The 27,857-nt window shown below is 36.5% G+C and overlaps 1 protein-coding gene across 9 annotated transcripts in view; it reads right to left on the minus strand.

Annotated features, from left to right (window-relative positions):
- LOC140195411 (DNA-binding protein SATB1-like) overlaps positions 1–23,778 on the minus strand; it is a 157,949-nt gene extending 134,171 nt beyond the window's left edge. Inside the window, exons 1-5 of one of the 9 annotated variants that reach the window (XM_072253658.1) lie at positions 23,395–23,778; positions 6,553–6,789; positions 4,878–5,054; positions 3,724–3,850; positions 3,228–3,351 (exon numbers count right to left, since the gene is read on the minus strand). In XM_072253658.1, the coding sequence (XP_072109759.1) occupies positions 3,228–3,351; positions 3,724–3,850; positions 4,878–5,054; positions 6,553–6,772 (648 nt within the window). In that variant the 5' untranslated portion in view covers positions 6,773–6,789; positions 23,395–23,778. Of the gene's footprint in view, positions 1–3,227; positions 3,352–3,723; positions 3,851–4,877; positions 5,055–6,552; positions 6,790–7,628; positions 7,712–22,784; positions 23,216–23,250 lie in introns of those variants that run through there. The other 8 variants (XM_072253659.1, XM_072253655.1, XM_072253660.1 and 5 more) reach the window with 8 other exon arrangements.
- Between the last annotated feature and the right edge of the window lie 4,079 nt (positions 23,779–27,857).

The raw sequence follows: 27,857 nt of genomic DNA on the forward strand, positions 1-27,857 counted from the left end.
TACAACTACAAATACTGTCATAGATTGATACAACTACTTCAGGTGACTCAGGAGGATATAGTGAAATATGCTCATCCCTCAAGTTGATTCACTCACTATCAGCAACAAGCAGGCTGGTAGCAATATCCTTCAGCACTAAGTGGTTCAGTCTGTGGTGGTGTTATCGATCCACTTGGGGTAACGGCAATGCTGTTCTCACACAATCAGTATCCTTGCACTTTCAGTGCTTCTTCCGACTGGTGATTAGCATGGAGTAGCAGAGCTTCATCAGTTCCCACAGGTGGCAGATAGTAATCAGGAAGGGAGTGCTTATTACCCGTTTGACCACATGCCATGAGATTTCATGGGATTTTTTCCTTCTGTATTTGTTCCAAAGTGTCGCCTTCTCTGAGGGATTTATCCTGTGCATAAGGAAGACATGTTCATGGACTGAGATGGAGGAATCTGGCATATCACCAGGACTAATGTCTGGCTATGACTGGACTAGTTTGTGCAACAGCTCTCCTTGTTTTAACAGCAGTGCCCAGATGTTTGTAAGCAGGACTTTGTGTGAGTGACAGGAATCAGACTGACCTTGCCACATCCACATTTGGTGCTTATGTTGGTGATGGCAGGTCTAAGTTTTTTTTTTAAAAAGTAGCTACAGTACAACTAAGTGGTCTACTACTATTTAAGAGTTAACCAAAGGATCCAGAATTACTGAAAGACAGGATTCCTCCCATGAAGAGCATTAGTGAACTTGGTGATTGGGTTTAAAGACAATCCAGTGGCCATCATAGTGATGACTAATTTTTGTTTTTATTCCAGATTATTGATTTGAAGTTGAATTCTGTCAATTCAGGTCAAACTCAACTTTATCACCGTACATGTAAATTCTACATATTCACAAATTTGCAAGGAGGAAAAAGTATAGGCTAACCAGGTATATAGAGTTTTAAAATAATATATTAAGAGATGAGATGAAAAAAAAACAGAAACTAGCATTCATATATTGTGACATTAAAAATTTCTTTAAGTGCTTCACACATGAATTGCTTTTTATTTTTCGGAGTGCATTAGCTGTAGTCATGTAGCCATACAGAACACCCATCCCACAAATGGCAAAGGGAATAAGTAACTAGCTAGTCTGTTTTTGTACTTTTGCTTCTTATTATGAATGAATACTCATGACTTTGGCATCACAGAGGAGAATCTCTTATATGAATTATACTGGGCTTTACTATGGGATTGTTAATACTGTGAGAGGAGCATTGATGAGCCACAGCCTCAATCATGCACCACCCCTTCAATACTACACTGGTGAGTCAGCCTTCTCACATATTCAAGTCTTGCACAGCGCTCAAGTTCAGAGCTTTCTGATTCCGAAGTGAGCAACATAAACAGTATCTTAAACTATCTTATGACTTGTGATATCTGTGCTTTTAGTTCCTGATGCAGAGAACCAATGAATTGTGGCAATTGCAACACAGCCTTGACCTTTCATAGCATTTTTTCACACATTGTTATGAAAGGTAATCAACCCAAAATGTGAATTCCTTTTCCCCTACACAGATGGTGTCTGATTTGCTGTGTATTTCTAACATATTCTGTTTTTTGCTTAAGATTTACAACATCTGTGTTTTTTTTTTGGCTTTCTGATCTTTGGATGTTTGGCTCAGTAATTGAGGTATCTATACTTTACGCTTGCCACTGCAAATGTGAGATCTGCACTTCAGGAACTGGTGCTACAAGCACTCCCATCTACAGAGATATAAAAGCTGCTGAAGCATAATTGATATATTAATTAAAATGATAAAAAGTAATTTCTCTTAATATATGTTAATATTGTGGCTACAGCTATTAGTTGGATATTTCAATTTAAAACTTGATGAAACATTCATAAAGTGCTTTTGTATTGAAATAATTGCTATTCCATACAATATATTTTTAGAATTTACGAACTTAAATTACAGATTTAAATCCATGTTGCCAAACCCAAAGGCAAAAGGATAGATGGATATCAACATAGGCTTTATCAGTATATTGAGCTGAACTGCTACCGATGGCTATGTTTTTGAAGGCAAGCTCCTGACTTAAGCTGTGAGGGAAATTGTGAAGATTGGATCTAGGTTATTTCTTTACCAAATTGGTATATTTTGTGTTTGCCTACATTTTGTCCTTAAAGTATATCAGGCATCCCATGTGTTATGGATATTTTGCACATAAATTTTTACTTTATTTAAATATTGAAATTTCATCATTTGCTTTAACGATCAGCTTGTAGACTGTACACAGAAAAACATTGTAGAAATGGTAGTAATACGTTTTGTACATAAATAAAAAAGCTAAGTTATAAAACAAATGTGCTAAACTCTTCTTTCAGTAGCAGATGTTTATCTAGCGTAATGACTAGTCTGGAAAGGATTCTAAGCTTTATATAATGAGCATGGGTGTGAATCCAAAATTATTCAAGTCTTCTGAAATCATTTAATCTGTACAAAAAACCTTGACTTTATCTGTCACTCTTTAGAAAGAGAAGCACAGCACTGTCAGAATTTTGCTACTGTTACATCAAATGATATCTTCCCACAGAACATGTCATTCCATTGCAATGAAAAACAATGTATCTGACATTAACTCATTGAGCAATGGAAGACTTCTACAACAGCAGGTTTTAAAAAGTTTAATTTTATGAAAAAATAACCAGTTAAATGATGAGAACCTTGAAAATCTAATTGAGGTGTTCATTACACTCAGATTATAACTTATAAATATTAGTTGAGCCCCAAGATTACAGGATTGCTTTCCAGTATCCACCATTTCATTCAAATTGCACATTGTATTGAATTTTTCAAAGACAGAACATTTTTAAGATTCTAGTTACTTTCCACAGTAATTTAATGTCAAACTCGTTAAGATTGTTACTTCAGTTTAGGTATCATTATTACTAGTTTACAATGAACAAATCTCAGAAGATGATGGGAAAATTCCTTACAATGTACAACAGGAAAACCACAAGTTCCCAATCATGAATATTACTGATTAATTTATAAACACTTGCAATTCTGACAGCTATAAATCATAGAAATGCAAAACCTTTGAACATCTGAAAGTGTTTTGAAAATAAGATTTATACATTGCTGATTTTGGTGTGAAAGCTGCAGTCTTTGATAGATTTAAATAACAAGACTTCAGATTTTATTCATTACTACTCTTTCTAAACTACTTTACTAAAGCCCTTTAAATACCTGGGAGAGGGGGCATTCTTTTGCCAGTGTGCTCTGGTTCATTTCTTTCAGTAGTTCCTTCAGAGCATTTCTGACGGTTGTGTGTGTCCACTGCTCAGGTGGCAAGTCTTCCAGTTTTGGGCAACTGCATGATAGAATATATCATATAAAGGGGGAAAAAAATAGGACATTTCAGGACTGATTCCTGGTGCAACATTCCTTCAAGATAGACAGATTTCATTTGGCACATCAAGCAGATGCATCTAGAGATTGCTCTCAGTCTCCTGATTGTTCTGATTAGTTAATTACTTTATACAACACATCTGCTGTATTGATGCATGAATTATACATCAGCTGCATGTGGCGACTATTATTTCTTGTTACTTCTACCTTCTTGCTCCAATGCGTTTGGTAAAATAATTCAGGCATTTAGAGATTTGGAAGTTAAAGACAGACATGAAATAATAATGATGCCATGCAATCATCAAAGCCAAGGGACTTGCATGTTGTCACTAACCTGTGCAACTGAATTTTCAGTGTGACCACATGATACACATCCTGCAGCATGTCTGCTACTGTGGCATCCGGTGCATCTGTCACATACGAGAGAGGGACTGGATTCCATTTCCCAACCTGGATCAGGCCTGTGATAGGCAACATTAGGTAGAGTGAGTAACCTCAACTGTCAATTTCCCTGGGTATGATAATACTTTTAAAAAGGCAATATATTACATTTCTTAAATTATTTTGATCTGATTTAAAATTACTTAAGATTTCATCAATCATGTTTACATGTAAAAAAATTTCAAAAAAGTGCAAATTTGCCACAATGAGTGATATAAATGATTTGTTACTCCTCCTCTACTCCCATTAAATGGCTCAAATATACTTAACTGTCATTACTGAGAGTTGTTTTGCTGTACTGGATATAAATATATAAGAGTCAAAAGAAAATTAAGTTAAATGATGAAAGCAAAATAAATTGAAATATCTTAATATCAAAATGTTAAAAATAGAATTTGCTAGTATTAAAATATAAAAGATTGAAAATATGTTCAAAATCATTTATAATGTTTTCCTTCTGTTTGGATTATCAAAACTTACATGAAACACAAAATAATTTTCATCTCAGCAAAAAAAGAAAATGAGTTCTTCATAAAACAACAAACTCAATATTTTGTATATACATGCATCATAATAATATTCTGCACGGACAAAATCATTTGTTTGATACACAGCACCAAAACAAATATTTATTGTTCCTTCTTTATGACAAAATCATAAAGGGTATTTATCTTTACTTCAAATAATTCCACTAAAATATGGATTTTATGTAATAAATTTCATTACTTTTCTATTACTGTCTCAAATTGTTAAAGAAGCAATTTTAATGAAAAAAGGCTCAAGGTACATCTTTCACGTGTAATATGTGGTAGTTTTCATTATTTTCAAGTTTCTGAAATTAAGCATCATTTATTACTGAACTTTCTTTGGGATTTACCATTTGTATTAATGCATTTCATCTTCCGACATGTATCTAAACTGATTTTTTTATCATTACACATGAAAATAATTAATATTTGAAGTGTGTTAATAATTGATATCAATATTTCTGAGCAAAAAGAAATAATACATTATTCTACATCAGGGTGTGAGTGCAGAACTATGTACCTTTTGCCTGCGCTGCAGAACTATGGGAATATCCAAGAGAAAGGAGTGCCATCTCCACTAGTTGGTTAAACAGCATGTCCTTCCGTACCAGAACAAACTCTGCGTGTTCTTCTTTACTTTCATACTCAATCGGACTTTCAAAGTGTTCCACCACACAGAAAACAGGGAGCATATTTCCTACAAACAATAAGACATGTCATATATATTTTCATAGTACATAGGATGTGTAACTATAGTTTCAATGTGATTTACAGGTACCAGCTATATGTTATGGACCACTAGAAATGCATTTTAAAAACACTTTGTATCAAACTAAGCATATTTATGATTCAAAATAGAAGGTGCTGGAAACACTCAGCAGGTCAGGCAGCATCTGGGGTAAAAAGATGTCATATTGGCAGCTTCCTCAAATGTTGTCTCACCTTCTGAGTATTTCTAGCATTTTCTGATTTTTTTTATGATTTCTAACAATTCTTTGAAGTTTAGTGCATATGGATTACACGTAATGCATTTGAGGAATCGCATAGTCATGGTATCCAAAAGCTATGTCTTTTGAAATAAAACTTGTTGGTCTAGTTATCTCCTTAAATTACAGAATGTTTGATAACTACAATTTTTATTAAGGAACCAATTTACATCTGTTCCAGATCATGCATTACATAAAATTATATCTTGTCTTTAAAATATTATAGCATTAATCATTATTGCACTTGAGAGTAATATGCAAGGTTAGTCCAATTTTCTCTTAGAATATATAATGTCTGATAAATCTAAAATTGCTTGAATTGTTTAGGACATTGACAATATATGTTATTATTAATTCACTACATTTTTCCCCAAGCAGTCAACATCTTCCTTCTTTTAAAGAGGATAATCTTTAATGATCTGTTGGTGCTCTGTATTATTAACACTTGGCAGAATTTCCAGGACTGGCAACTTCATAACCTTCTAGCATTAAAGCAGTAAGTGATGGTCACTGATCAGTTCTTAAAATACTCAGTGTTGTACATGTGAAAAGCAGCATGAAACTTTCACATTAGCTTTATGAGTCTATGTAAACAACACATCTGCTGTAAGATGTACTCAAATATATAGAATCCTTGTCCAAAACTGTACTGGCATCACAGTCTGCAAATACCACATAAAGCCAGAGGCAGGTGAATTCTTCTACTCAGGAATTTATGGTGCTTATAGCATTGTAGGGAACATAAGACTTTGATTCTGCTCCAGTTCTTGATGGTAAATGTTAATACACTGTTTGAAAACTGTAATAAATTTATCCTGGCTTCCTTTATACATATATGCATTTGGCTAACAATCAATAAATAGGGTAATCATAAGCAGAGGCCAAGGAATTTGCTGAAGTGCCTTTTTCCAATTCTAATAGATAAAGATCTAACAATACAGACTGCTGTGTCCATTCATTTCATAAATAATACATTCCTTGTTGTCTGCAAATAGAGGAAAACTAAATGATTGTACCATAAATGTTATGGCAGTTTGAACAATAAATTCTCCTGCCTTCAAACTACTTTATTTTCATAAATATACTGGCATGTGAAAGGACTGCATACATTTATACTGTGCTCTGAAGGAAATTTGCTGTGCTTTACCATGGGAATCTTTAACCACCTATATTTCTATACTAGTGAAATCAGGTTGCACACACTGGTACCTTTTTTATTACCGATTTTCACCAGCTGGCCCGTGTGTTTGAGTGAGCCTCCAGTCACTTTGGCACCCATGCTACCCAGTCTGCTGCGGGTGGAGAGACTTCCATTCTGCTCCAAGCGGGGGATCTTAGCCGGGGGACCTTTAGGATCAATGAGATTGTTGTTTTTTTCTGAATTCTCCTTCACTTGCACTGTTTCACTGGGGTTTTCCATGCTCACCATCAACTCTCAGAGATAACCTACCAAGTTTAAAGAAAACCACTTCAAGATATTACTGAGGTCAGACTTGACAACAAATATAGAGGATTAATGTGGAATCTCCAGATTTTCTAACACCAACTATTTTATTTAAGAATTAAGATCTCTGAAACTTTACAGCACAATAAGACAAAAGAAAATACCAGCCCTTCAGAAAAGGTTCCATGGATGTCAAAATGCAAGATCATCTACATTATCTGAAACTGAAGCTGCTAAAGTGAAAATTTTGTCATCTTAAAGTAAATGCATCCTCAAATCACAGAACATTCCGTAATACCAGAATTCACTTCCCAAATGTTGGTGCCAATGCACAGACTTCAGGCCAGTGTACATCACAAAATGAATGGTCACATCTGAAGGTATTACAATTTTTACTTGGTACCGGGTATTTAAAATTATAACTGAAAGATAAAATAGCTATTGCAACATAACATAACATTAGGATTTCTACTACTCTTATCTTTCATGAACTACAGCAAATTCCACTTTTCATTGACCACTGTGACATAGGATTATTTCTTGAGAAGACATTTTCATCCCAGCATTGCATTGCTAACCAGCAGCCCAGTGCCTTTCAGGCAAATATTGCACTATCTCATCTTCTGCATACTTTACAACTTTTTCTGCGCTACCAATTCCGTTTAACAAATTCCACTCCAGGATTTCACGTTTACACTTATTTAGAAAAAAAAAGACAAAGAAACAAACTAACCAAAGCTGCCTGGGTATACACACACACACACATACAAAATGCTACACGTTATCGGGTGGCATTTAAAAAAAACTACAAGAAATATATTTTTGATCGCAAGTAACTCACCCACTCCTATGCGCAGAGCTAAAAGCCAAACTTCCAAGGCATAAGAAAAATAGCAACTCTTCGCTTCGGACTCTTCATGAAAACTAACAGCCGGACGGGTTGGTTTCTGGATAGTATTTAGCTCCCAAATATCCACTCTCTGACTCTCTCTGTCTTTGAATGAGATGTTTAAAAGAGAAGAAAAAAAATCTTCGCTCTTGGGGTGTTGAAGGACAGGGGGAAAGTGTCTGATTGGGCGGGGGAGGCGGCTAATCTTAAGGTTATAAAAAAAAGGGACAACTTGGGACGTGGGAGTGATGTATATTGTTTTCAGCACCAAAAAGTCAGTGACTTTTTGTTGTTGCTACTGTTAGAAAGTCCAGTCCAGGCTGTGGGGTTTGGTGGCGGTAGCTGGCTGGCGGCTGTGTCTGCCTGGGCTTTTTTTTTTCTCTCTCTCTCTCTCTCTCTCTCTCTCTCTCTCTCTCTCTCTCTCTCTCTCTCTCCTCCTCAGTCAGGACGGAGCCAAGCGGCTTCACATTAAATTATTAGTTGCTCTGAGACTCATCACTCCCCTCCTCTCCCCTTCGCTTTTCTCCTCTCAGTGGTGAGAAAATAACCCTTCCAAACATCCCGCTCTCAGGCACCGACACTTCAACCGCCCTCCGGACTGCTTTTCGATTGCATCACGCCTTGTAACTGTCAGAGTAATTTGTTGAAGAAAATAATAATAAAAACAAGGGAGGGGGTGGGAGAGAGAAAGAGAGAGAGAGAGGACAATTTCCGGCAGGCGCGCAAGAATTTTTAATCAGCTTGATTACTGTAAGACGGCTCTGCATTTATTACAGATAATAATACCACATGATCAAATAATTATAGCACTGGCTCAGCCTCAGGGCTGGAAAAGAGGAGGGGGGGCGAGTCAACAACAAACAGGAGGAGCTTTTTAACTCGTCACCGCATGCTATCGGCACTGTTGGTGTGTGTCTGTAAGTAAGAGGCGGGTGGAGGGCTGGTGGGACCAGGAGACGATCTTGACCGGAGCAGGAACAACATCGAACAGACAGTCAAATGCCAACCGGACTGGAAATTATTTCATGCATCAAGACATGATAGGGTTTGTTCCGCGGGAGGCGGCCAGATGGATGCTTTATACACACACACACACACACACACTTGCACCTGCACACGGACATAGATCTAAACATACGCGCAGTGAACGGTAATCTGCATGAAGATGCTAGATACGCATACATAAAAAGGTATACACGTGTTTATCTTTGCGTTCACTTATTATAATGTGTATGTGCAGGTGTGTGAGATTAAAATGTACATTTTTAAAAGTCACGTTTGCAGCATTTTTTCGGGCTGCTTTAACTATTTGCTTGTACTTGGGTACAATTCCCCTATTACTCTTTTTCTTTAACTGACAAGATATTATGGTTTGGACCATAAGACATCTCCACGGCTGTTATCTTTGATCCGCTGACTAATGTGTTTGCTCTGTGACAGTCTTGCCCATTTTTCTTTTTCCCCATCCTAAGAAGGAATACTTTGCGACCTTTCACTAATGCATGGCAAAATTCACCCAGCCAGGCAGGCATATTTAAGTTGAAGCTGATATTTAAACTTGCAGCCATTTAACTTGCACCCTGTAATTACATTTTAAGCTTTTTTTTGTACTGCGTATATTTACCCAAGTCAGATAATTACCCTATAAATGAGAGGTGGAATCAACTACTGTGAAAACAACTTTTATTTCATAAGGTACTGACCTATGGGAAAATCTAACCGAAATAGTAACTGCAGTTAAAATACATAGGAGTTAATAAAACTTTAGTTATGACTAAGGACCTACCAACACTTCACAGTCAGCATTAGTCAACTATGTTAATATTCTATGTTGAATTATGGAGCATAATTTATTTTCCAAGATTTTTAAAATCACCTTCAATTTGCTGGTTTAAATACTGGTAAACAGATGGACAGAACAGAGAGGGATCATACGTTACAGGGTGATCCTGAGTGCTTCTTTAAGTTACTGTACATGTATAATAGATTTCATCATTCATACTGAAGGGAGCAGTGTTGTCAAACAAGAATCTCCTCTAATATGCCTCATTGCCTTAAATAAAGACAGAAAATGGTGCTAATACCCAGTGGGTCAGGGCTCACCACAGTGCGAGACTGGCTTAATGAATTTTTCCTTATTTTCTAATTTTGTCATGGTATTACATAGATATGTCTAATTAGTCACTGTAAGATAAACTTTTTAACAAGATTAAAATTAATCAACCAAAATTGTTAACTCTGTCCACAGGTGCTTGACTAGCTGAGTGTTTCCAGCATTTTCTGTTTCGTTGCTGATTTTTAGTACCTGTAGTATTTGGGTTTAAGGGTTTCAGAAAAAAATATGCAGAAATAAATGTTTTAATGGATAAATAAATGACATTTACATGGTAGCTTTACAAAATTAGGACAGACTCGAAATATTCATCAGGACAGTCACCAACTGTGGTGTGAACTTATCCATTAACATTTTAAATTTAGATTTCATCTAACATATTTGCTCTCTGAGCAGATGGTGATTGGCCAGTTGAGCAGTTTTTGTATATGTTTCAAGGTTTCCAGTCCCACAGAGTTTTGCATTTATTTTAGAGCTTTGTTTTAAATGAATAACAAAATTAATTGAAATTACTTGGAATTTGATTTCATTTATATACCTGAATTGCATGAAAACAAATTTAGAGTCATTGAGCAATACAATGGAGATGCAGGCTCTGTGGCCCAGTGAATCCATCCCAATTTTCTTCATTCAGTCAATATACCTTTAAGCTTTACCTCTGTGTGTACCTATTCACGTGCTTCTTAAATGATACTATGGTACTTGTCTTGACCACTTTCTAAAGGGGTTCCTAACCTGGGGTTCCTGGACTCTTTGCTTAATGGATTTGGTTCATGGCATAACAAAGGTTGGGAACCCCTGCTAGAAACTCATAACATATACTCAACATCCTTTGTGTGAAAAAGTTGTCTCAAGATCCTTTTTAAATCTTTTCACAATATTTATGTCTCCTAGTTTTGGGCCCCCATATCCAGGGGAGAGATCACCTTATTTAAACCCCTCATTGTTTCTGAAGACCTCGTCTGGTCATCCTCTCCCTATAACCCAGTCCACTGAGTCCTGGCAACATCCTTGTAAATTTTCCCTGAATGTTTTTTCCAGTTTTGTCTTTCCCATAACAGGGTTACCAAGTGCAGACCTTTTTTATATTATTTGAGGTGGTTTTACTATCAAAAAAACCTTAGGATGAAAGATTTTTGGTGACAGCTCTTCCTTTATATCAAAATCTTCAACAAAATTGATTTCTATATATTTGGAAATAATGATATGTGGATGGCTGTTGTCAGTTCTAAAAACAGATGTGAGAGTATATACCATCAAGTTGCAACTTTCCCTCTGTACTTCTCATTTGATGTGTAATCTTAAATTATTTTATGTTAACGTCTGTTTGTAAATTTAGATAACTTTTTTTTTCCACCATTGAATACTTGCCAGGTTGCAGGATTATCCATGAGGTACAAATTAATGCATTCACAATATAGGAAAATATTCCAGAAGTGGAACTGTGAACAATTAAATCATGAATAAACTGTGTAAGTGAGAGCCACACAAGGAATAAGTTGACACATATTTAATATTCGATTTGCAACTTATTAAGACCAATAATGAGCACTATGTACTGACATTTAAAAAAATGTCAATAATTTATTTCAGCTTTAAAATAAGGTATTTGCACATTTAGCTATCAAACAAAAGTGAAATAAAATATCAAAGAAAATACTCAGTGGCCTTGGGATTTCATGAGGCAAGTAACCCTTGTGTTAGGTTAATTGATGATATTTAATCCCTTGGGGGCTACTTACGGGACATAAATTAGGATGTGTTTAATTACAAACCAGGAGTTAAATGTGGGAAAAATTGGCACTCTCTGACCAACTTAATCTATATAGGGAAGAAACAGAGAGGGAGTCATTACACCTGACAGACAGAAAACTAGGTATTTACAAAGAGACAAAACACCATTTAGTGGAGACAGGAAATAATTACACATAAACATGACATGCCTCGGGCCTGATATAACATACAATGCAACTTGCAGAATGGGCTTCAGCCAAGTGGATTTTTTAACCCCTAACATTCTGGAAAATCTCATTACAACTCATTGCAGCCAAAATATCTAGAAACCTTCGATGGGATACCTACATCATGCATTTTAGTTTTTAAAAATCACACATAAGCCTCATGAATAAATTAAAATATTTTCAAGATCCAAGATTGTTCAATGTCATTTCCAGTACACAAGTGTAAAGGGGAACCAACATAGTGTTACTCCGAAGCCAATGCAGCACAAAGAAATAACAATAAGATAAAGAACACAATTAAAAATATATATATAAGTATATTTTCTCCAGCTAAATTCACAACTTACTTTAAATATATATTTACTAAAATCCAGGAACAACAAATATTTGCAAGTCAATATACATAAAAGAGAAAAAGCATTGATTTCAGATGACATAATTACTGATATTGTTATTGATTGAATTCTAACAGGTCACGGTGATGGTATCATTTACTACTATTAGAAAAGGTACAGCAAAGTTAAAGTTCAGGCTTGTGTTGATGATCTACAATATCACAGGTCCTGAATAGACACCTAATGGTTTATGATTTCAGATATTTAGAGGAATTGTGAAAACTATGAGAAATAGTTGTTCTTACCCTTGGTCTGAACAGAGGCTATAGGATAGTTTCGCAGGCTCAATGGGCTCAATTCAACTCCTATGAATTATAATAATGGAGCTGAAATTGGGATGGGGTAAGAGTATTAAAGGCAATATTGCAACTGAATTACTCACTATCATTGGTGGACTGTTGAGGAAGAAGTCAGGAGTTAAAGGAGAAGTGGAACCTCGATATAGTGCAATAGCTGAACTGGAAAAAAACATTGCTAGGGTAGGATAATTGGAACCAGTTGACCCTGGAGAAGATATTAGAATAAGACTGCAAATGTTGATGGAAGTGTAGAGGTAGCTAACATCTTGGATTAGTGGAAATTCTAGGGAAATTGAGGCTGGGAGGTTGTCAGCTGATTATTGAAGAAGTTGAGCTTTGAGGTGATGAGAGTATAGACCTGGATCTCTGAAGAAAATAGAGAAAATTCTCTCATCTTAGAATAAAGGGGCTTGTTAAAAAAGATATGAAAAGTAAGTATCAAAGGATTTAGGTATTAAGTTTAGGCAGACAAGCTCAAATGTAATTAGCCATCCCAAATTATCATTACGATGGATGCAGTGAGCTAAGTTCTTCATTCACTCAGCGCATTCAAGGTTCTCTTGGAATGCCACAGCAATTAAATGCGGATGCTGGAAATCCGAAAACAAATCAGAAAATGCTGGAAAAATTCAGCATGTCAGACAACACCAAGAGACAAAGTTAATGTTTCAAATCTTTTGCCTAACATGTGTATGTTATCATTTTCCGTTTTCACTCTTGAAGTACTGTTGTGTTGCGACAGAGTTGTGGATGAATTGGAAAACAACTTGTAGATGGTGGTGCTGCCATGTATCTCCTGCCCTCGAGAGAGAGCTTTGAAAGATGCTGTTAGAGATAACTTGGCATGTTATTACAGTGCATTTTGCAGTAGGATTTATGCAACCTGGTTTTCCTACATGGTGTTGAGCTTCTTGGCTGTTGTTGGATGTGCCTAACAAGGGCAGACTATTTCAACACTATTTAAATAGTTATTAAATTATTGCTTAAACTAGATGGCATTACTTGGTCAATCTTAAATATTTAAATAGAATATTGTTTTGTTACTTAGTCCACTTTTTTCTGAAAGAGTGGTTTTGTTGTAACTGTAGAGCATAGCTACGTTCATTGTTGATCTCAGAAGAAAAGCACATGGAAGTACTTCTTACAGGTGTCAATAAATTAAGGTAACCAATGGTGTGTACCCTGGCTTATTTTCACCTCTTTAAAATGAGCTCTCTGTCAACTATAGCTCTCTGCCTTTTAATCCTGTTTGAACAGTCAAGTTCAAGAAGGACATTGTCAAATCCAGACTATTCTTTGGCCATCTGAACTGCCTATATGGAATAGTCTCAGGAGGAAAACTATTAACACTTGTAATCACATAACGTACATTAATTTGACAAGGAGTTCCTTTGGTAACCATATCCTGATATTTTAAGAGACCGAGCATTTTTTTCCCCTAATCTATAGCTCATTTTCATGTCAAGTAAAGTTAATCTTTTTCAGCACATACACTTGATTATGCCAAAGATACTTAACATATTTTTCAGACACTAACTTACTTCCATTCGTTTTACTGAAGACAATATTAAACTAAAATAGTTATTTTAATGACGTAGATAAGTCAATTCATTTCTTTAGTTATTCAAATAAACTGGAAAACATATAGCTCCCACATACAGTACATACTATGTAATTAGCACAAAACTTAACAATAATACGTTTCAAAGCCAATCTTAATGCGCAGTCTGTGCAAAACAAAATTAGTAAACCAAGGTGAAGTGTTTCACTTCTTAAAAAAATCTTTTGATTGCTCCAGCAAGGATTTCTATTCCTGCTGCACTTGTCACAAATTATATGTAGTGATTAAACAGCAAACCCCAAACTAAATGAACATTCAGTCTTTCTTGTTCTTAAAATTAATCATCAGCTCTTTACATAAATTTCAGATAATATGAATAAACAAGGCAATTTGGGCCACCTCAATACATCTATGCAGAAACAGCCAGATTTTGTTGAAATTTTTTCAGGTTTTTGATTCCATACGCAGTTTTAGAACTCTATATAGCTGGCTAAAAGACTCCATTGAATTTGTTTCCATTTGATCCTACTCTCTCACGGTTGTCTTCTATGGGGACTGTATCAGACTATCCAGGGAGAAGTCCATCTTAAGTATTAGTACGTAGATGTTAGTGATCATTACTAAAGTCATATGAATTTAATGGATTTTGCTTTCAAATGAGTCACTTTTATTTCTAGAAATATTAAAAATTAATCAAATTTGTAATCCTGGTCAATTATTGCAATTTAATGCAGGGGAAACGGTATAACAGAAATACTGTTTATGGGATTGTCAGGGAGGAGGAAAGCTTTAGATTGCATAAAGATACATAGCATCTTTTTACTTGGGCAGAAAGTGAGAGATGGAATTTAAATTAGAAAATCATGAGGCCTTGCATATGGGCAGGTGCAGCTTTTCAGAGGAATATGTAAAATGGATGAAAGTTGATAAATATGGAGAAACAGAAACCTTGGAGTGTACGTTCACAGATTTCTATGTGTAGTAGGATGGATATACAGTACTGTGCAGAAGTCTTAGGAACATATAAACAGGGTGCATAAGACTTTTGCACAGTACTGTATTAATTTTATGTATTGCACTACAATGCCGCTGCTGCGAAAAGCAAACTTCATGACATATGTGAGTGACAATAAACCTGATTCTGATATGGGTCTCTATTGTGGACTGAGAGTGGGAAGGGGGCAGGGAGAGGGGAATCATGGTTGGGAAAGGGGGTAGGGAGAGGTTAGAGAGTGGACATTCTGTAATGATCAATAAACCAATTGTTTGGAATCAAATAAACTTTCCTGGTGTCACAGGGCTGGGTGTGTCTGCACCCCCCCCCCCCATTCCTGGCATACCTTCTCTGCCACCTGTCCTACACAGTCCTGTGGTACTCCACCCTTACCATTCGCAACATCCTTTCTTCCCACCAAATTGGCAACACTTGTTCTCCGCTCCATGTTGACAAACACAGTACTGTGCAAAAGTCTTAGGTACCCTAGCTACATATGTGTGTGTGTTTTTCTAAGACATTTGGACAGTACTATACAAGGCACAAAGGATACATAAGAACCTAAGATACTTTGATTTAGCCAAAGCAAAGAATAAAAGACCAAGTACATATGCTAAAATAATACAATATTTTGAGGTTTAGAATTATGTGTGCTCTGATCATGTTATATGTGAGAGGTAATTACAGTGGAGAGGGTGCAGAAGAAATTCATGAGGATCATGTCAGGACTGCAAAATCATGGAAAGAATGGATAGGTGGAGTCTTTTTCTTTGAACAGGGGAAGCAAATCAGACATATAACTAATTATATGGAACTATGAGAGCCCTAGACAGAATCAATAAGAAAGGACCTTATTTCCTTAGCTCAGAGAGGTTAAAAATGGCATAGATTTAATGTAATTGATTGAAAATTACAGAAGAGGTGAAATTTCTTGTTAATAAGAGGATAATTGTGGTCTGGAACTTAAAGAATTGTAGAGGCAAAAAAACTCCCATATTATTAAATATACCTGATGAATACTCAAAGAGTAATGATATATGGGGCTTCAAATCAGATGCTGGAAACGGAAATTAGATTGGTGAGATTGTTTTCAACATGCATGGACACATTAAGCTGAATGGACTGCTGTGTGGTAAAATATATGAATCAAGCACAAAGGCAGTAAATGACTCTGGAGATTAGGTGAATTTAATAATTTGTTCATATCAACATGGCGGGAAGAATCATTTGGTGTTAGCTGAGGCATTCTGGAGAACAGAACACCCTCACAAATTAGCGTCAACATGAAGATCAGTAATAGATGGCCAGAAGGAAAATTAAAACATAGTCTATAATATCCACCAATATCAAGCGGAGAAGCATCTCTCCACTGCAAGTGTACAAATCAGAAATAAAACAAGTGTGTGAGATAGTCAACAGATCGGATAGCATTTATGGCAGGAGAAACAGAGATGATTCTTCATATTAATAACATTTTATTGCCCTTTCTGTGTCTCCTGATTTACACTATTTTCTGTTTTTATTTCCTATTGAACCAAAGTATGATTCTTCTGTTTTCTATCCTTGAGAGCATCTACATCCATCTTTGTCATTAAATATCATCACCATTGCTGAGTTATACAACATCAAAATTCTGAGGATCACTTTGACCAGAAACTCAGCTGGATCAGCCACATAAATGTCATGCCTACAAAAACCAGGTCAGTATCTGAGTGACCTATGGCAAATGACTTGCATCATGATATCCCTAAGTCATTCCATTGTATTTATAGAAGACTCTCCACTTGCCTAAATGTATGTAGCAGCAAAAACTCTTAAAAACACTCAATTGCATCCAAAGCAGGCTGCTTTGTTGGCATCCCATCAACCACCCTCCACTACTGGTGCACAGCGACTGCAATCTGTACCATATATCAAATACATTGCAGTTATTCACTGACAGCACTTCCCAAATCCGTGAACTCCCCCATCAGAAAGAAAAGGTCAACAGGTGCTTGGAAATGCCACCACCTGCTCGTTCCCCTCCAAGTCGCACACAATCCTGACTGGAAAATATATTCTCGGTCCTTTATCGTTGCTGTGTCTAGATCCTGGAACTTTCTAACTAACAACATTTTGGGAGCACATTCACCAGAAGGACAGCAGCAGATTATGAAGGAAGCTCATCTGAAAAGTAATGTCCAATAGCTGAAAAATGAATTTAAAAAATGTTTTTTCATATTTATAACATATTTTCATTGACCTTTTAATTGCAGAATATGGAAACGTTATGAAACAGGGAATATCCCTTTGGCTCTATTTGGTCTATGAGACTTGAGCCACTTTCCAACACTCAGTCCATGGCCTCATAGAGCATAGCATTTCAATTGTTTATCGTGGTAGAGTTTAAATCATTGAAACCATGGAAGTGGACCTTATAACAGCCCTCATCTGACCTTTAGCGATCTTTTCAGCCTCTGATTACTCAAGCTGTCCCTCATAGTTAAGGGAATATTATTTTTCCTCTCATAAACCAATACAACTCAAGTAATCTCTACTAAATCTTCCCTTTGCATTTTGAATCAAATTCTTCAAGGTTACAGAGAGCATATTAAAATACTGCACCATACACTCTTTCATTTCTGCTTACTATTTTCAACAATACATTGGTTTGTTACCACATTGAAGCTGATTTAGCATGGGTGTGCAGATCGGTTATTTGTTGTGATAACATCTCTGGGTCTCTAGGATATAGCAGTAAAGACCACAAACACATACCCAGTTCCTTAGCATTCCAAACATATTGTGGGTTGTGAAGTGTATGTTATGTATGCAACAGTCTTAAATCTTTATGCATTGAAATCCTGATTATCCATTGGGAATCTGGCATCAATATTCAAAGGCTCAAATCATAAAACTAGATTCTAGGTGCCAATTTGCTTAAATGCTCACTTTTAGCCTATATATATATATATATTTCTTTATTTTAAATTAAAGGCCATATTTGAAAATCAGAGAGCTGATAATAATTGGTCACAACCTGGTTGCTACATCAGCATGGATGAACTGAGAGTGACGGATGCTGTAAAAAAAATTAGGAATAATTTTACTTTAATTTATTATAAATAGAAATTTAAATCCTTGTAATAGATGGTATAACTAATGTAGTTAACATAAAATTAAGACCATTACCTGTTATCTGAGTAAATTCTACTTACAAAAAATTATACTGAGTTTTGAGGTACTCTTGAGTTTAAACCTGCTTGCAATTTGACAACGGAACCTCACAAATGCCTTCATTTTTAAAATTCTTTGATAGAGGTTTAAGACACCTCCACTTCCTACAGAAGTCGTGCACTCTATGCCCTTTCTGTTTTGCGTCACCTCAATATTTGATGACACTTGTTTTCCATTTTCTTATACAACCATACCACATGCTATCGTAGAGTCCTGGTCCAAGTACTGGAGGCCCAGGGCTTGGAGTCCTGCCTGTGTATGTGAATGGTAGATGGGTGGGTGGGAGAGCTAGAAAGGGACCTTTGCTGTCATCATTTTGTTTTGTTGTTGTTCCTGCTTGTGTTGTTCTGCTCAATATCGTGGGGATGCTATATTGCTGCTGGAAGTGAGGCGACACTTGTGGGCATTCCCATTACATCCTTTTAGGGGTGTTACTTGTTAATGCAAATGATGTGTTTCACTGTATGTTTCAATGCATATGTGATATATACATCTGAATATACTGACCACTCTGGGTGAATAAGTTGCCCTTTAGGTTCCAATTAAATTTATTTGAATATCCTTTTCCAATACCACATCCATTCTTTCCTGTCAATTGCTTGTGCCTAATCCAAGAGAATGTTTCTTTTTCAGTGTTACATCTCCTTTATTAGACGAAAAGCAATTGAATTTTTCTGCCCTTTCTCCTATAGCACATTACTTCAAGTACTTCAGCCAAACTCTTACTCATCTCTTTGCATTCTACTGCTCCCTGACCCTTCCAGATCATGTTTTTGACTTTTTCTAAGATTACACGATCTCAGACACTAAATTTTGATTTTACTGTTGGACTTGCTTTCCAGCATTCTGAATCCAAATACAACTAAGTCTTATTTATTTTTATTAATTTCAGTGATTCTTAAATTTTACTTGGCCCCACTCCCCATTTATTTTATTTGATCCTTTTAAGATTTCACTTGTTTTCAGTTCAGGTAATGACATATATTTAACCTGTCATTTCTTCTTTGGAGAAGCTAAAAGACCTGTTGAGTGTTATTCTGTCCTTTTCTGTTTTAGCAGATTCAAAATTAAGTTATTGGTACACTGGTAAAAGCTGAACATTGTGCCTGAATAATAGCGCATCCATTCTTAGTTGTATTTTAAAGACAAGTTCTAACTATTCCAATCCCATTCTGAGGGTTGTTTCAAAAGGCCATCAGTTTGGGCTGGAGGGTCAGCTATCCTTTAATTTATTTACTTATTGAGATACTGCACGGAATAGGCTCCTGCATTGCTTTGCAGCTCGCCGCCCAGCAATGCCTGGCTAACCCTCGGACAAATTACAATGACTAGTTAACCTACTAAGAGGTACATCTTTGGACTATGGGAGAAAACTGGAGCATCTGAAGAAAACCTATGCATTACGTGGGGAGGATGTACAGATGACGTTGGAGTTGAATTCTGAACTCCAATGCCTCGAGCTGTAATAGCGTTGCGCTGCTACGCTACCGTTTACTCAAAATGTTACCCATTCTCTGGTGGAAATACAGATTCTTTCATATTTTGTCCATTTCCTTTAGTCTGTTACATTTACTGTTTATTGTCTAAATGTTTTTTTTCATTTTCCTTATTTTTCCACATTTTGGGTCTTTCTTTCCCATCCAATCTATTTTAAGGCTCATTTTAGTTATTTTTCTCATGTCAGTATCTTGTGGCTTATTCATTGCAAATCAGGCTTTAGGACAACTCAACACACAGTCAACTACTGCTTGGAACAAAATCTATGTCCATCCATCACTGGAACAGAATCACTTTACTGTCGCTTTGTCCACATTTTAATTTAATAAGTAGAAATTGTAACAGCCTTGAATTATCATTGAATTCCTGCTTCGATTTCTGTGTAGGTTGGTACCTGTAAATATATAGGTGTATTAACATACAGGTTCAGATGCAGCATGGGCTGCTTGAAGTTTCTTAAACATGGTTATCTACATTCCATCAAATTGTCCTTTGACTGGTGTTGCTGTAATAGTGCTGTGGTATTATCACTTAAAAGAAATATATAGTACTAGCCACCAAAAGAGTACAATGAGGAGGGGCTAAGTAAAGTAGGCCTGTATATTCTAGAGTTTAGAAGAATGAGAGGAGTTCACACTGAAACTTACAACATTCACGCAGGACTTTACAGGGTGCTTGTTTCCCCAAACTGACGAGTCAAGAACTAGGGATCACAGAACAAGGGATCAGGTCATTTATGACAGATAAGAATTTTCTTCGTTCAGCTGCTAGTAAATCTTTTGAATTCACTGCACTGGAAATGGTAGAGGTTTAGTCATTGTGTTTATTCAAAACAAAAATAAGATAGATATCTGGATATTAACAGAATCAAGGGATATGAAAATAGTGGAGGAAGATAATGCTGAGGAACATGGCATTATCATAAATTGAAGAACAGATTCAAAGTGTTAGCCAACTTTTTATATTCTTGTTTGTTTACCAGTAATTATGCAGGCCAGCCCAATCAGCAGAGTGACATCTACAGTATACTGTATATAAAATTTGCAGTAATGAATTTGCTGTTTTGTTCATGTCTGTATTGTGTTCTAAAGGATGAAAATAACATAGAGGTACTGTACATGCTTTATCAGCAAAGCCAAAGTACTAGCTTTTGTACTGAAGTACTGATTATGTTATGCATCAAGATCTGGGAAATTTTCACCTAAACCCATGGCCTTTAAGCAACCCTGATTAACACATTACCATCATTATGACTTATATAAGAATGAAAGTTGGCAGTGTCTTTCTTAATCGTCTTTTACCCCAACACCAAAAGCATCCAAATATGTACAATGTATCACTTTGAGCAATTCCTGAACAATGACTCACCAAGGACAATGTCAAAACATGGGCAATGCTTCATCACAGTCAATCTCTCCTTACAAACAATATTTTACCATAGTGTTTGTTACATTTATAGACAGTGTTTCTTGCTCTATCATTTAACATGAACAATTGCTGACTATGATCACTTTTTGCCAAGAAGAATCATTCACCAGAAATAATCTCCCACAATTGAGAAGGCATGACCATTGACATTGCCTCACTGGGGACAATGTTTTGCTACACACAAAACCTTACCATGAACAATCTCACTTGATGTACAAGCTCACCATGAACAATTTTTTCTCTGGGTGATGTCTTACCATGGCCATTTCTTGCAATTGACAATGCATTACTTGGGCAATATCTCACCATGAACAAACTCCTATCATAGGTAATGCTGCTCCATGGGCAGTGAATCACCCTGAACCATCTTTCACCATAGCCAGTCTTTTACCATGGACAGTGCCTTACCATGAGCAATGTCTCTAACCAAAGACATCATATATCACCAGGGGCAATTTCTTATCATGGGTATCATTTTGGCTTGGAGCACCCTTACCTTGGCTAGTGTTTCACCATTCCACTGAGAATCTCTGGTGATGGACAAAATTTCACCATGGAGAGTGCCCCACCAAAGACAACATCTTATCTTGGACATTCTGTGGACATGGCCCATATATTCTTGACAAAACCTCACTGTTGGTTGGTATGAAAAGTTTCTTTCTGTGGACTATGCACCATGGACAAATTTTTACCATAAACAATTCTTCACAGTAGGTGATTTCTCACCATTGGCAGCATGTCACACTGGACAGGGTAATAAATGCTGTGGCAATCTTTTGCCATGAACAATGAGAATCTCTCACTATGAAAATGAGATAGGAGTAAAGGGAATACAGATTAATAGGCCCCATAACCATTCATTTCTGCACCTCTGAAAAATATTCCTGTTTTCAAAGAGATTCCAGTTGCTTGGTTTAAGAACTCTGTTTTGTCTTGGGAGTGAGGAAACAAGGCAAAAGCAAAGCTGCAGCGTCTGGGATCAGAGATTGTGACAACCCGGTCTGTGCAGGAGTGCGGTGGGCCTCGAGGGAGAGATTGCAGTAACCCATGGACAGGGACACCTCAGGTAAGGATCAAGCAAATCAAAGCAGATGAACAAACAGCCAATAAACCTTGCAGGCTGGTTCTAACGTCGACTGCATGGGAACAACAGTTGTCTAAAGGGGAACTAAAATTGATTGGGAAAGAGGAGAAAGTGTCGCCGAATTAATCTGGGAGAACGGTTGTTTACCGGATGTTTCTCTTGGAAAAGCAATGAAAAAGATTACCGAGGCCAGTTTTGTTTTATTTCGCATGAATGTAATGATAAATATTTTGTTTAATTTGAGCGACAGTGTGGCCATTTCTATGTTTGGAATTCAAAACTGGATGAAATGGGATTAGGTATTATTTATGCTTTCGATGGGCTAGGTTAGGTAAAATGTTGGATCAATATTTGGTGGTTTTATTTAAAAAAATACGCGAACAGTATACGACACAACGTTTCGTAAGATAATTTTGGCGCTCAGATCTTAGCGGAGTGCTGACATAAATGAACACTCCGCCAGACAATGTTTAAAGGTAGCGTCTACCTGTCGGTAAATATAACCTGATGTATGGCACATCCGAGTTTGAGAACTCAACAAACACAAGGTAGTTAGTTACCTGTTAGACTTTTCACGGCTTCGTTCCTGAGCGATGCATATTTTTATGCACTTGCAATATCGCACATGGTGATCCTGCACGGAGACCTAGTACGCACTCACGATATCGCAGCAACTACAGAGTATTTCGCACGGACTAATGCTATTGACTCAGAGGCGGAATTATAATTTGTCCCTATTCAAACTCAGTGCTTACATATACAAAGATGATCTAACAAAGGTAAGACAATTAAAGGTTAGGGTCTGGTTTAAAGTATGTAATTACGTCCACGAAAGAACATCCCTCACATCAAGTGTTTTCTTCAGGTTAGCCTGTTCAAAAGTAAAAGTGCTTACAGCTCGTGTCAACTCGCAATAGCTGAGTACACAATCGTACACACACACTTTTCCCAGCTGTACAATCTATTACATTGAAAACGATTTCTCACAGATTAACGTGGTAATTGTCGCTACAAAATCACCCTCACCACAATTCCACGTATAGACAGCCACAAATCACAAGGCGCTCTCCAACAAAGGTAAATAACAAGCTCTGTCGGGTGAACAGGATTGTCGCCGCATTTAAAGTTCCTGCTTTCTCCCTCTACAAAACAAAACGTGCAGCAACAAACCGGGGCGACTGCTCTGCTTTCGAGTCGATTGGTATGAAAAAATGTGTCCGAAGTCCTGGTACTTCAAGAACTGATCTGCGAAAACTTCTCCCGGATGAGCGTCTTGTGCGGTAGAGTTCACAGGAGATTTTGAAAAAAACGATCATATCAGTGCGGAGTAAAGTATGGGACGTGTCTGGTACAGTTTATTAACAGGAAATCAGCCCGGCAAAATATGCAAACACTTCCAGTTGTCGTTATTTGTTGAATGGAGGTGAACCGCAACAGGAAAAGGGCTGACGTTGCCGATCTTTCGGTACAGCTATCCCGAGGCAGGGCCACCTTTCACAAGGTGGGAGAGGAAGGAGAAGGTTATTCTTAACCCCCGGGGCTGTCACCGCCATTCTCCGACCCCGCACTGTTAAATCCCGCAATGATTCAAGTACTATAAACACATCCGCACCAAGCAGAAACCGAAACTAGCGAAGATTGCCTAATATTTTAGGTGGGGCAGACGAGCATCGCGTTATGTACAAGGGAAATTCGCCCCTCAGGTGGAACAAATTGCGCCGGGCTGGAAATGCATTTAAACAAATAAAAGACAAAGGGTCGCGTTGTTCACTCTGTGGTTTAATTTTGAAATGATCTGTTGCAAAGCGAGTGCATTTCTCATCTGGGCAACAGCGGGTTCCTGTAACCTTATAACACGAGTTATCAGTTCAAGACCCGAACTTGAAATTGTTAGTTAAGGAATGCGTAAACTGCACACACAGACGGAGGTGCGATGCAGCAGATCCCACACATGAAAACTGTTATGTGTTCAACGATATTTTCTCCGCTTTTTGCTTATTTTTACTTTCTGTTTCCTCCCAATGATAATAATCCCTGAGATTAGTATCATTAGGGTAAAAAAAAATCAAAGAGGGCCAACTGCGTGCAGGTATTAAAGAAGCTCGTTTTAATTTCTTTACATTCTGCTCAGAAAGTTCTTGAAATCCTGGTTTTGAACACTGACCTCATTGAGGAACCAGTCTGATACGATCAAGTTGTCTTATCAGCGCGTTTGATACATGAACGTCATGTCTCCGTCAATTTCTAAGGCGCTGAATTCCTCTTGAGATCACGCTGGTGAAAGCATTTTATTTGTTTGCATCTCTGCTTCAAAGCACCACAATAAATTCAGATGGCCACCAGGTTTGTTTTAGCATCTGTCTGTCCATTGATCACGCCAATGATTCATAAACCTCGACCTCATTTTTAATAAAGTGTACCTTCCATTTTTTTCCTCATTAAATTATCAGTAGAGATTTCTTATTTAGCTCAGTTTAATGGGAATGCTGAATAAAGTTGGCACATATACAAGAATAGAAGGCGGTATAAAGGCTCGAACGATAGTCTGATAGAACTTGTTAGATTTACTATAAACTGTTGAGGTCATTTGTTAATAGCCGGAATATTAATTCCTGGCATGTTAGAGGAAGCGTATTTATCCTCGGCAGGATACGTACTGTTTCATTTGGGAGTGGTGGCTTGTCGCGAAAAGCACAGAAATTAGACGACATTGTGATTTCTGTGCGGTTTAGAAAAATGTTTGGTATTTCATAAGTATGGACAACTAAATCGTGTACATTCTGTTGTTTTAAAACATTTATCAACCTGCAATTATTCGTATTAATTCGGGATTATACTTGTATCAAATTAACACCAATTGGAAAGAACTTTACTTTTTATTTTTTTACGTTATTCAACATGGAATATCGGAATCAGAATCCGAGTCAAGTTTATTATCACTGATTAAAGGGCTGAAATCGAGGTGCGATAGTGCAAGGGTTATAGAGACATGCTATGTGAAAACACTCCACAGAGTACTAGATTCACATATTTCTGGAAACACGGTGTGTGGGGATTGATATTTGTTTTTTTTTTCATATTCTGTTTTCCTTGGAAGTTTTTCTGTCTTGTTAATTATTGGTGCATAAATGGAGAAATTTATTTTTCACATTTTCCTTAAGATATAATTTACCTTGCGCGTCTGGATATGTCCAAATCAAGAAATGCTTACTAATTCATTCAGTAAGGCGCCAATCCACAAACATTTCATTAATAACCTGGCGTATCCCAAGCTTCTTAAATTTTTTGGAGTTTAAAATCATGTTATCCGATTTATGATTCCACTCAAAGCGGTCATATCCTTTTCAAGTATATTCTTCAAAGTGAATGAGTAGAATGGTAATGAAGTGACCACTACCTTTTGAAGGAATGGCTATTTCAATTAAACACTGATCTGCAGCTATAATTCTGATGTCCCATTCAAACTGTTTTGAAGTGATATATAATTTTGTGTTAAAGACTAACAACACATACCTCTAACAGATGCATTTGATAAACATAGATTAAATGGAGATTTGACCAGGTGCTCTTTTTCAGATTAAACTGTCGCTAACCCCAGCGAGTTTGTCCACTTGGTGGCGCAGTGCAGAATTACCCGGCTACAAATTCCCAATAGACCAAGTGGAAAAATAACAAATTTATATTTTCATGATCTGTCCCATTTTACAACATTTGTGTTATTGGCCACATTATGAAATTACCTCGCATCCCTATTTTAATGTAGATCTGTTGTTCACCAAACAAAACGTACGCCTTCTATATTATAGTCAAAACATGTAGAAGGTGAATGAGCCACGCAAATAGATTGCAATTAATACAGAGCTTTTTTATGAAAGAAGTGACATTCTGTAATTTTAGAGTCACGTGAAAAGGTCTAACCTGGCAGTGTGTCCCAGTATTCGAAACCTTGTGTCTGTTCAAAGCACACTTCGTCCAAATCCCTAAAAGTTTCAAAGAGTTTTAATGCTGTTTTTCTTTTGTAATAAGATATAATAAGATCGCTTCAGTTAATTGTCTTCAGTAATTACTGAGGCTGAGTCAATTAAAGAACATATTTTAAAATGTTTAATTTTTATCATATGCTCTCAAAGTATTGTATTGATTACGAAGATTTGATATTGCTGAATAAATAAAGTGGGGATTTATGTCAATTATGAAATATTTTAAGTATGTTAAAAATTAATATATTTGCTTTAAAAAGAAAGTAAAAAAGATGCTCATTAGATATTTAAGCAAACCTGGTTAAAACAAGTTAACAGCAAACGCTCTAATATGCATTGATAGAAACATTTCATAGTCTTAGGCTATCCAAAAACAATTTCCAATTAAAGACTGATCTGTAGAAATCTAGTCAGAGTGTAAGATTAGAAAACATGGCAGCTAATTTGCAATCCACATCCCAAAGACATATTTTATATGTCTTTTGGTGTTGCTTGAGGGATATATGTACACCATAATACTGGGTAACTCCCCTGTTTTTCTTCCATTCAATAGAAGCTGAAAAGCCAACATTAATTTCAACTTAGATAGTTCCCTCACAAAAGTAATCAATTTTAAACTCTTGCAAATGATAGATCAGGATTATTTCACTATGTCTTCTTTTTTCCATGTTGCTTTCAACAGTACCATTACAAAATATAATCAGACTGATTCAGTGCATTTTACCTGCAAATTTGTTGGTCCATCATTGCATATAATTATTTCTTATTTTGTTTATTTCTGAATTGGTGTTTGTTATAGCCATGCTTTAAAGTAATCTGTAATTCATTACCTTATTTGGTGTAAATCTCATTTTGAAAGTTGTAAAATAATTATGATGCAAATGAATTTCTATGTGTTCATTTATTTGATTGAATAGTCTAAATTTCTTCATTGAAAAGTGAAATAAAACACAAAGAACAGAAGGTGATTTAGTGTTCCCCTTTCCCCTTCATTCACCTCCTTTTCTCTCACACTATATCCTATTAGTCCTGTACAATTATGCTCTGAGTTTCCAAGGCATTTACTGACTTGCTATACTTGTTTCTTTAAGAATGTATTTCATGGAGCAGCTCAGAATCCATGTTGTAAGCATGTTTTTTGCATTTCATTCCAATATTTTCTCTGTTACTTGTAGCTAAATTCTCCTGGTACTTCATAGAAATCTTTTAATAAATACATCCAGTAGATACCTGAGATGTTCTTTTCGAATCTCAGAGGTTTAGCCTGAGTGTGGGTCTGAAAACAGAATTGGAACAAACTCAGTTTAATTCAGACTTCAAAAGCGTGTGTACATGAACCAGGCAGATTATCTAAAGTAGAACACCGAGAGAGATGTCAATATAGTACTAATGGAGGAGCCGTTTTTCAAATCAGATATTAAAGTAAAGGTTGATCTGCTCTTTTACATGGATATAAAATAATGTTGACACTGTTTTGAAGAAGATCAGTAGAGTGAAATCAAGGATATAATATTTTGATCAACATAATAAAAACAGATATCTGGAATTGTATGAGTTTGCTGTATGCAACCTGCAGCTGTGTTTCCTATATTAGAGCACTGACTACACTTCTTGACTGGTTGTAAAGTTCATTGGGACAACTTTTTCTTCTTG

Source organism: Mobula birostris, chromosome 3 (genome assembly GCF_030028105.1).
Source record: "Mobula birostris isolate sMobBir1 chromosome 3, sMobBir1.hap1, whole genome shotgun sequence".
Lineage (NCBI taxonomy): Eukaryota > Metazoa > Chordata > Chondrichthyes > Myliobatiformes > Myliobatidae > Mobula > Mobula birostris.